We start from the raw sequence: 12290 nt of genomic DNA on the forward strand, positions 1-12290 counted from the left end.
GTTTGTATTGGCTAACATTTATTCAGTTAATGAGTGTCCTGTTTAAAATGTGCAATGTTCAAACGCAAAGACGGCACGTCACAAATAGAAGCCCTTTTCCCTGTGGTATTTTTTAGTATCATATTTGGATATTGGAATAATAAATAAAGTAGCCCATCTTAATTTTACACAATGTTCCTGTTTTTTTTTTTTTTTACTGTTTTCTAAGGGTTTCTTAATTTTAGACAAGTTGACCAGCACACATTACTGTATATGCAATGCAGTATAATGCATGTGTGTCGTATGTGACATATTTTGCACACAGGTAAAGGTGCCCAATATCAGTCATTTCTAAAGTAAAAAAAAAAAATATTATTTGATAATCTCTTTATTTGATAAGCTCTTTATTTGATAATCATTAAAATTTGTTTTCTATACAGAGATATCGGTATCGGCCATAACAGCAATTTTAATATCGGTTATCGGTATCGGCCACAATTTTCACATCGGTGCATCACTAGGTGTGCTGTATCATCCTGTGAGTATTACGTTTTGTCAGCGTCAGTTCTGCTCTCTCCCACTGCGACGGCTCTGGCCTTTGCACTGCTTTCACTCCTGTGGCTCCATGTTTCTAATTATCCTCCCTGTGACTCACCGCAATGAGGTGTCAGTCTTTGACAAAGCGAGGCCTTTTTTCTTCACAGGGCAGAGGAGCAGCTTCACTGCAGGGGATAGATCAGTGTTTGCCTGATAATGGAGTGCGTGGTCTGATGATAAAGTGTGTGGTCTGATGAGTTTTCCGCTACACTAAGATTTATTCATCAAGATAATACCTTCATAAGTTATATTCAGTACTGAGACACTTCAGCTAACACACATGGATAGCAATAAAGGAGCTTATAGAATGTTAAGTTATGATTATATTATGAGAGGACCAGTTTGTAGAAATGCACCTGACTTTAAGATTTCCGTTTCATTTTATGAAAAAATATATTTAAGAGGTCTTGTTTGTTTTTCTGTTGAGTTTTGAGGAAATTGTGGCAGGGGATTCATTTCGGGAAGACAGAAGTAAAGAGATATAAGGAGCACAAAACTTGCACTGCTGTTTATCATACAGTAGGGGAAATAATTATTTGATCCCCTGCTGATTTTGTAAGTTCGCCTACTTACAAAGAAATGTAAAGTCTAGTAAAATAATAAAAAAATCAAGTACTTAAGAAAAATAATATCATTGTTTGTTTTTTTTACTATACAACTGTAAAATATATGGCTACCTTGTTTCATAATTTCAAAACATTAAACTATCAAACTTTTATTTTGGCAGAAAACCACAGGAAGCCCTTAAAGCCCTAAAGCTCTTTGGTTGATAAGTACTTCTCATTACAAGCATGGGAAGATGGTTGTTTCATTTTGCGTTCCCAGATGCATGTTAAAGCGACCCAAACTCTGAGCACATGCAAAGACGGTGGAACAGCATTTACTGTGAAGCGAGACACTGAAACACCGGCGGATCATGAGCTGCTCATGTGGATGAACACAGTGCCACTCTTCAAACTCTTTGAAACACAAATGAAGCAAATGTTTTATTTAATGAAATCACAGCCTTTGTGATTTAAATAAACGCACTAAGCCATATGGCATTTTCGGTTTTATTTCGTTTAATCATGCAGCCCAAGGATTTGGGTGGTGGGGGGATTGTTGAGCTGTATGATTGTATAACAAACAAGAAATATTGAGCTATTTTATTTTAATAAGTTCCCATATTCCAGGATGGTAATGATCCCATATTCACTGCTAAACAAATCATACACATTTCATGACCTTGCCGGTCATCAGATCTACACACTGTTAAATCTCTCTGGGACGTTCCAGAGCGCAGAATGCAAATTAGTTTTCCAACTACTTCATACCTCAAACAACTGGAGGGTTTTCCTCTTGAAAAATGAAGATGTATCCCAGTGCATACAATGTCAGCATTCAAGCTGCTCTGCAAAGTGTGTCCTACTTCTTGTTAGATTTTGTTAGTACTTATTACCCTTTTTTGAGATTTTTCTTTTTTACCCTTTTTCTTACTTTAATGACCAGGGCTGGGTTTCCCGAAACCTTCTTAACGCTACGTCGTTCTTAAGTTACACCTTAAGCTGTACCTTATCATTAATATGTGTTTCCCTAAACGTTCATAGTTAAGTATACCTTCTGTAAGTCATACATTCAGAAGGTTGGTCTGGACCACTCTTAGCTTTACTTTATCACTGTTGCAGGTTTTAATACACCCAGACAGTGTTTAATTAATTCAAGTGTTTTCATGCAAAGAATACAATTGTCATTACACTGATTGTTGTTAGATTTTTAATTATATTATCCAAAGGTATATCAGCTGGCAAACCATTAAAGGCTTAATAGTCTATTTAAAGGGAATGATTGTGGTGGGGAGTTTGCTCAAACTATGGCAGTGATACAGCAAATAGTTGTTCTAAAAGACGGCGCCGTCTGCGGAGGCCAGTGAAAGCATGCTGTCAGTTAAGTCCTATTCGGACACTAAGTGTTTCATGGGCTCGTACGGTATTTTAAACATTTACAGGGGTAAGTCTGTTATTTTATGAGTCCTAATAAATGCAATTTCAACTATTTCTGAAGTGCTTCTTTTATAAAGAACACCGCTTTCTCACATAATGCAGTAAAGCAGCCACTGCATGAGTGAATAATTGATTCTCGAGCCATCGATATCAACCAATTCCGCACCATCGCCACGGACAGCACCTGGTAACGTAAGAAGGTATATCTTAAGCAGCTTCCTAAGGTATGGTTCGGGAAACACGCCTAGAAATGGTATACCTTTAGTTAAGTTATACCTTAAGAGTCTTCGTAGTGCGCTAAGAGACAACATCACACAGTTGCTTCAGGGACTACAGATGACAAATAGCCTGTATGGCTAAATCTGGCACATTTACATGATGGACTTGAGTGCTCATGTTAATTAATGTGCATTGTACCTTTTAAAATAAATACATTCTAAAATCAAATTTAAACGTTATTGGGAAACGCAGCCCAGATCTGTTGACAGACCACTGAAGGCTGTGCAATATCCTTTTGAGTGCAGTTCTGCATTGAGTTTGCAGTAAATGGTTTATTGAAATGTCAAGCTTGATATTCTTATTCTAATTAGTTCTAATTCTTTTATTTGTTTATTTTATCATTGTTTTTTTTATTATTTCATATTGAGAGACTACATTAAATATTTGTTCTCTAAAAATGTGTCACTTTGCAGGACTATTACATGGAACATCCACCCAAGAATGAAAATTCTTTTATCATTTACTTACCCTCATGTCATTCAAAACCTTTATGACTTACTTTCTTCTGTGGAACTGAAAACAATATATTTTGAGACTGGAGCCCAATAACTTCCATTGAATGGACAATAAAACATTCAGATGTTCCTCAAAATATATCATTCCTGTGACTGAGTCTTAGAAGTAGGATCCATGTGCAGTTTATTAATGTCATAAATCAGAAGACAAAAAGACAAAGAAGCTGTCTAATTCTGGCATAGTTTCAATACACAGGAAATCTCAGCAAGGCAATCCGCAAGTATACAGAAATGGGTGAAGAACTTGGGTGAACCTGTGATAGTTACAGCACATAAAACACACACTTTTCCTTAAATACATTTTAATAAAAGCAGAAAAGTCATGGTCACACACACACACACACACACACACACACACACACACACACACACACACACACACACACACACACACACACACACACACACACACACACACACACACACACACACACACAGACACAGACACAGACACAGACACAGACACACAGACACAGACACACAGAGACCTAACAGGGCAATCTGACTGTTTGTCTGCCTGTATTGTTTGGAAGCTGAAATCCTCTAGAGATGCAGCTGTGATGGTGAACTTCAGCATAATACTCATCTCACATTTCAGTTTTGTTTCTCTCTCCGTTATCTCTCCAATAGGTATTAGGTGGATCAGGGCATCTGTACACGTGCTTCACTTCCTGTCACTACTGCCCATGCCCCGCCTTCACTTTCTCTGTGCTTAGGAGGAATGAAAGTCTGATGGTGAGGTCACTTCCTCTTTCTGCTCTCACACACAACCACACAGCTGCATTCACAGACCCCCGAGACCCTTATCCTATTTTTTTATTTCTGCTTGTAGGGCTGATATCAAACCATAAGCAATACGACTGATGGAAATGGATGTTAAAAAATAGTTGACAACTAATATTATTACCAATTAGTTGTCTAGTGATTGTGTCTAAAAAAATTTTTTAACACTTACATTATTTAACATAAAAAGAAAAAATGATTTTTTTTTTTTTTTTTTTTTTTAGAACTGTTAATCAAAGTTAACAATTTAGTCATCAAATACATTTAATTTGTTAGAACTGTTCATCAAAGTTAACAATTTAGTCATCAAATACATTTTTGGTCATCAGATACAATTTGGTCATCAAATACATTTTTAGAATTTAGAAAAACTTTATTGTCTATCACTGGTGATAGAAATTTTTCTTAGGTTAAAAAAAGCTCTTATTCAATACAAATCAACAACACATACAATTCAACAGTAAACATGAACATTCACCTATTATTATTAAAACAGACATCTTCATTTTTTTAAATGGAAACTACAATTCTGCACAATCTGCAACCCACACACATTCACTTGACCTTGTTTAAAATAGTCATTGCTTTGGGCACAAACAAATTCCTATAAGCCGCCTTCCTAGCTAAGGGAGTTCTGAACAGGCAACCTGATGGAAGTAGATGAAAAGAATCATAAAGAGGGTGTGTGGAGTCCGTAATAATAGAAGCTGCTTTCCTCTTTACTGCCATATTATAAAGGTCTGAGAGGTGAAGCTGCGAGATCCCAGTAATCTTAGATGCCTGCTTAATAATTATTGATAATTTTTTCTTATTTTCAGCTGAGAGTAAGCTATACCAAGAAACAATGTTAAAGGCCATGACTGATTCTACAAGTGACCGATACACTGTTGTCAAAATGTCCTGTCTAACATTAAATCCTTTCAACCATCTCAGAAGAAATAAATGCTCAATGTTGTGCAAAGGACAGTCGGCTGTCAATCACAGTACCTAAATATGTAAAGGATTCAACCTGTTCCACTTCCTGTTCCCCTAACCTAAGTGGTTCAGAAAGAGAAAAAGAGATTTTGGATAGACGAAACCCCGCGCAACACAACTCTTTGATTTTACTTTAGGGAACTGTCATGGAACCAGCCAACCATGGATTCAACAAATTGTTTGTACATAATCAGGGACTGTTTATCTGTCATACAAGCCACCAAAGCCATGTCGTCTGCGTATTTCAAAAGTGACATACCCTTAATTCCACACATGATTTTATTTGTGTATATGGAAAATAAAATGGGTGAAAAGACACATCTTTGTGGAACCCCAGTATTTATAGTGATGCTACTAGATTTGTGGTCAAACATCCTAGTAGCAGCTCTACTTTTTTATTCGCTTGCTTTCATTTTAAAGGTCTTTTGTCTAAAGGATACTCTCTTCTTCAGCTCCCTGTTGCTGTGGTTATTTCCAGGGGTTTTATTTGTTTTCTCTTTTCCATTGACTGTCTGTTTCAAAAGGAGACCCCAGTATCTGTTGTCACACAGTTGCATGTGCATCAGCCTGCTTTTGAGCCCAGGGGAAGGGTATGAGACTAAAATTAGTTCTCCAGTCTGAGAAAGAAAATCCAGAGACAACCCCAAAATGCACTGCTTCACTCTGATAGCATGACCTCCCTTTATTATCGAGCTGCAACAAAATATAAATGCATTTTATGCCCATGTGATCTGAGAGGAATGGTTTCCTTGTTTATTTATAGTCCTCTGTGTAATGCAATAGAGTTTAGTTGATGCGCTAGAAAACGTCTTAATGTGATAAACCTGCCTGCTCTGCCAAACCCCAGAAGAACATGATGTGGCATTCTCATCAGATGTGAGTTGGTGGGTTTGTGAGGCTCCATACCGGGGGTCTGAGGTGTAGGGAGAGATTCCAGGTGCAATCAACATGAATGTCAATAATAATGAAAGCCAACTGTTCTTCATTGTATAATGCCGCCACGTTAATACATCCTGTTAAGTGCATGTTTTATTCCCCTTTCAGCTGTTTCATTGTCAATCCTCTTGTTTTGGGCGGCACTAATATTCTCCTTCATTGTGATCCTTGGACTGTTCATCCTGCTAATGCATTTTTAATGACTGCAGTGCCAGTGACTGTAAATTGAGAACAGATGGGTGCTTTGTGCATTTACTATCATTCAATACACACAATACATATTAGTTTGAAACATATCTGACATTTTGCCTATACAGTGTAATTCTTATATAACCAAACTGGTGTAAGAATAGTTCAGTTGAAAAACTTCCATGTTTATTTCTGTTGAACCAAAGCTCTTCTCTTACCATTATTTAGTGCCATTTTATTAAAATGTGTTTTCCATATCTGTGTTCTCTAGTGTAAGCACCTCCTGGCGGCCTGCTTGAGTCAGGCCATGGGTTTGTGCCAGCAGGAGCAGGTCTCAGATCAGCAGATGACCCACATTCTCTCAGGGCAAACTGAGGCCAGCACATAAATAGCTGATCCTGAGGTAGAGAGGGACTCTAATAAGAACTTCTATGCAGCAATTCAGGTATTTATAGCCATTATGGATGAGACTGGACTTTCTTGTAATTTGCCTATGAGATTAAAAGTTTGAAAATTGTTGTGTACTTGCATTAAAACCCAGTGTTTCTTATCAAGATATGATCTTTTGTAGATTATAAAAAATAAATTAATAAAAATGTTGTGAAAGTAAATAAATGAGCAAAGCTGAATCCTAAATAACAGATGTTTGTATATGTGTTCGCAAAATATTGTATCTGTTGCCAGAGAATGTACATCTGTTCATTGAGCATGGTTGCGTTTATTTTTGGAGTTTCCGTTTGTTTGAAGATTCTGCACTCTAAACTGAGTCTCAGCAACAAACAATGAGACTGTGAGGCTCTGCTCTTTCAAATACTTTTCTTTTGGGGTTTTGTTCTTAGATAAGTTGCATTCATAAAATAAATCTGTGAACCATTTATTAAACTGTTGTGTTATATTTTGTCATGCATTCAAAAATGAAAATTAACTCTTTATATTTATTTATGAAAACCGTATTAAAAACTCTGTTGTTGTTGCTATTATTACTGTATTCACACTAATTGAAAAGGTCCAGAGAGTTTTTACAAATGTATACACTCTTAACTATTTCTATTGGCAGCAGAGCATGGGCAAAACATCAGTTTGGAGACTAAAGGGTTTGCTTGTAAGTTTGTAAAATACACCGTTAAGTTATTCATGGTCACTCAGAAAAGAGGAAGACATCATTCAGTCATGCAAATAATAAAATGCTCAAGTAATGCTGAACTATAAATCTTGAAATCGCTATGGCTTAACGTTAGTGATTATGAAAGTGCTGTGATTTGTGGATTACTGATAAGCGCGAGTCTGGAGAAACAGGCGTTTATTTATTCATTCATTCTCAGTGTTGAGAAACGTATGTGTTACGTTATTGTGTTAATTATATCTAAAGTAGCCTACCAAATTATGTTACATATTTATTTTGTACGAAAACTAGCGCGTTAGTTACTTATGGATTAAAAAGTAGGCTACCGTTGTATCAGTTCTGCGCGAGCTCTCTCACAAACACGGACGCGCGCGCGCACACACAGAGAGAGAAGATCATTGTAAAATTAAAATTGACGGGCTAAATTTAAATTTTGTTCTTGCTTGTTTTGTTTTTCTGTCAAAAAGCATTTTGTATTATCCATCCCTGCTTTTAAAATTCGTTAAATGACGGACGTTTACTGTTAACACAGCCCTCATTATATGTCGGATTCGGAACTTATACTTTGTTATTTTTAGAATAAGTGATTAAATATGTTTGTATTGGCTAACATTTATTCAGCTAATGCGTGTCCTGTTTAAAATGTGCAATGTTTAAATGCAAAGACAGCACGTCACAAATAGAAGCCCTTTTCCCTGTGGTATTTAGTATCATATTTGGATATTGGAAAATAAATTAATTAGCCTATCTTAATTGTACACAATGTTCCTATGTTTTATTTAAATTTTTTTACTGTGTTCTAGGGGTTTCTTAATTTTAGACTAGTTGACCAGCACATTATATGCAATGCAATTATATGACGCAACCCCCCCGCCGCCCTAACCGTCGTCGTCGATACGCAAAACATTTTTGCAAGGTTGGCAGGTCTGTATCTGGACATCCGACCTACTTCTAAACACGCATGTCCCCTTTTAGTTCCAAGCCACTACAAGGCAAGGACGACACGTTTACTCACAAAGATAACTTTTTAATGTTGTATTATGAGGCCGACGCATAATGCGCACGCTTACAGCTTTATATTGAGATGGGAAAGAAATTGCACGAACACAGAAACATTCAGGAGCTGGTTTTCAACCTCTGCCCGTGACTTTTATATCAAGCTTCACTATTAGGATACTCACTCGCACGTGCGCTCTCGCTCTCTCGCTGGTTAATTCATTCGAATTCATTAAAAAATATATTAAAGGGCTACTTTATTTCACTTCAGAATTCTAGATCTGAGCTGTAGATAAACTAAAATTATTTCCGGATTGTATGTCTGTTCCATCACATTTTGCGCTGCAAAACATTCATGAGTCATGACAGCTGTTATTTTGTCCATGCTGGCAAATAATCATGACCACCCGACGTGAATTATATAAATGATTTTAATAGCACGGCCATTCAAATGTCTACCATGTGCATAGTAAAATGATCACCAAAAATCGTTTTGGGCAGGAATTAATGTAAACACAGATATCGGATAGCAGTCCTGTCTAAAGTGAATGTAAACAGACGGGCCAAAAAAAAAAAAAACCGGATATGGTCAAAAGATCGGATCTGTGCATTAAGACTTGCAGTATAAATGCAGCCTTTATTTTATTTTTATTTTTTTACAAAAAGGAATAGGCTTGTGTAACGTCTGTTTCACACTGGATGTGCAAGCAGCAGTGGCGTATCCAGGACATTTTTACTGGGGTGGCCAAGATGGGACACAAAACTAGAGTGGGGTGGCCATATATACTATAAAGTAATGTTATGTAAACCTTTAAACTCTTATGAACAATAGAGGATTTTAATAATAGTAACAAAGTGCAAACTTTATTTTTAAATAATGGTACTATTTCATCAAATGTAAGATACAGTCACAGGCCTATTTAGGAAATGTGATTACTATAGTCTGTTATTAATTGCCATAGTGGGGGATATGATTTACTCAATTAACTTGGCCATTAACTTGTCCGAAAATGCATTTGTGTTTATCTGCAAAAAGGTTCACATACACTAGATTGCAGCCTAGGCTACTGTTAATGTAAATATAATGTCAGTGGTTTGTTTTTAAAGTCTACATTAGAGACCTGCGCGGGACGGATTTCTCACTTAATAATTCCTAAAAAGCTGACATCTCAGTTCATCGCCATCTCACAAATCTCTGTTTGTTATTATCAATGAAACTGGCTGCATAATTAATCTTTCATATTATCTACACTTTGTTTGATATAATAGATGATTTGCCAGTATGCAGAATTCAGCACTGAACAAAAAGTCAATTTTGAGCGGTGAGGGGATTCTATCTTAAATGCATCTGATTGGCCATTGCGTTCAAGAAATCAACACATATGTCTGTGATTGGTTACATTGTTCAACGCTGCAAATAGGCCTATGTTATAAATAGAGACTCTGGCCTGTAAATCGTTTCTATTTTGTTTTAGTTGTTCTTGTTACTTTTGTGCAACAGATGAATGACAATTTATTCGTTTTTATTTGTTCAATTTATAGATAATTCTATTTTGCGGGAGTCCCGACTCCCGCGAATCGACACACGAGTGCATTACCGCCCGCGCCCGCACTCGGCCATCAGATCTATATTCCCGTGCCGCACTCTGTTGCGTTGGGTCCCGACCATACCTCTCAATCGACTGATTCCAGCGTTTTTATCGTTGTTGTATTGTTGCAACTGTGTGACCGTCCTCTTGTTTCACGGACCAGCAGCAGCAGGTGCACCGTGCAGCGCGCGTGCTCTTATCTCATGGGTCATCTGACCTGCATGGCCAAACGTCCGCTGAGCAGAAATCAGCTCTCACAGTCTCAGTACGACCGTTAACTGTGTTAGTTAAAAATGTGAAACTGGCCCTAAATCAGTTGATCAGCTGTCATCACTGATTGACAACATTTCTCGTTTCTTGTGTTGACGAACTTGACCTACCTATCAGATCTGGGGTGGCCACAGGGGTGGCCAATGAGCTTTCAGGGGTGGCCCCGACCCCAGGCCACCCCCTAGAATCGCCATTGGCAAGCAGACCGGAGGCAGCACGCTTTCATACTTGTAGTTTTTTTTCACAGCTAAACCGCAAGTTGGTACTAAAAATACAGACGAGTATTGTCCATTCTGTCAGGTTTTTCAGGTGTTCTCCTCTGACATCTGTCATGTGGTTTGATTTATGATGGGCAGCATACTTCAACCAGGTGCTGCGCGATTCATCATGTAGAAAATTATGCCAGAATATCCCAGTAATGGTCGTTGCCAATTAGCTTACGTCAATCAGAGCCTGAGTCTGCACAAAAGTGATCCTGAGGTGGAGCCGCAGCATCAATATATCCTGCTCATATTCCCGCTCCCGCAGACTCAATCACACAGACTCGTAACTTTTTAAGATTGTGATGAATTGAGATATGACAGTTTTTTTGTGATTATAAAGGGAGTGTTTTTCTTTCGAGGCAATATATCCATTAAGAATTTGAATTTGCTACATTAAATTTATTATTCGAATTGGTGTCATGCCAAATCATGCGTACAGTATGCTTACTTTACTGTTCAAATTATAGTGGTTTTGTGAACTTAGACACTTTAATAACAAATTATTTATCTGGAGCTTTTATCCTGGGATGTGTAAGTTTTTGTCAGGCTACACATAACTTGAAAATACTTCATGATATTATATTTAAATGTGTTTTAAAGAAGGAAGGACATCTAGCCTAAGGAGTTTGTTCATGCGCCATCTATACAAAAAGGGAACTTATTTAGTGTAAGTTAAAGGAAAAGTTTGCATTGCTCATTGAAATACAAAACAAATGGAACAAGAAAGAGGAAGAAATATATCAGGTGAAATGTATATCCATGCGATGACATGTCTTGCTGCGTCACTCCACCGATGCTGTTACTGTATATGTCAATTTCACTTTCCATGTTTTGCAGGAGTGCCATATTGTCTAGAAAATATTACTTCCATCATATTTAACTGATGAAAGTAATGGAAAATGCCAATGGAAATTGGAAACCTATATTGTATTGTGTACAATCTACAACCTGCAGTACTTGACAATGACACTGATTGTTACATTTTCTGCCAGTAGACAATGTACTGGCAGAAACAAGATTTCCTATTGTATATTGATTCTGTACATTTACTTATGGTAGCAGAACTTCTTTCAAGATGTAGATAAACTAGTTATTCTAGAGTCTTCTATGCTTCGTTTTTTTTCCCCCCTGTGTGTTTGAGACAAGAATTGGAGAATGTGGTATTTAATAACGAGATATTGAGTAGGTCACACTTTATATTAGGTTTCTTTACTACAGAAAAATTGTTAGGTACAATGTACTTAATGTGTTCAGGTTGTTCTATTGAGGTGGAATACGGGTAAGATTAGGACAGGTTTGGTGAAATGGGTATGTTTAAGGGTGGGTTAAAGGGTAAGGGAAGTGTCAACAGTGTAATTATAGATGTCATTACAGAAATTAATAATAGCTGTAATTACACGCAGTTATTTTTTAATTACAATGTAAAAACGTGTATGTACACAACTGCATTGCATTGTAATGATTAATTAAAAGTTTAATACATCAAAGTGTCAAAGACACTTACTATAGTGGGACAAATATAATTCATTTTGATTTGGGGAACTAAAATATGGTAAACTCTAGCTGATATACTGTAGTGCAAGTCAGACTAGAATCATGGACTTTGTTTCTTTGGCTCAGTTAAAAGTGTGTTTATTTGAACAAAGGCTGCTAGTACACTTTTTCTCACAACACACACATACAGACACACGTTTTCTTTTTGAATAATGGGGCCGCTGATATTTAGCAGCACAGTTGAGCTGAGCTAAAACGGTCCAACTTTCATATGAAGAGGGCACAAAAGATACAAAACAGCTTTTATTAACAAAATAATTCAC

The 12290-nt window shown here is 37.0% G+C and overlaps 1 protein-coding gene across 1 annotated transcript in view; it reads left to right on the forward strand.

Annotated features, from left to right (window-relative positions):
• Positions 1–7114, forward strand: part of zswim7 (zinc finger, SWIM-type containing 7) — a 46800-nt gene extending 39686 nt beyond the window's left edge. The window contains exons 5-6 of the mRNA XM_082171537.1: positions 3980–4084; positions 6504–7114. Coding sequence (XP_082027663.1) covers positions 3980–4084; positions 6504–6620 — 222 coding nt within the window. The 3' untranslated portion in view covers positions 6621–7114. The remainder of the gene's footprint in view (positions 1–3979; positions 4085–6503) is intronic.
• The last annotated feature ends 5176 nt before the right edge of the window (positions 7115–12290 follow it).

Source organism: Leuciscus leuciscus (assembly GCF_965113295.1).
Source record: "Leuciscus leuciscus genome assembly, chromosome: 5".
Lineage (NCBI taxonomy): Eukaryota > Metazoa > Chordata > Actinopteri > Cypriniformes > Leuciscidae > Leuciscus > Leuciscus leuciscus.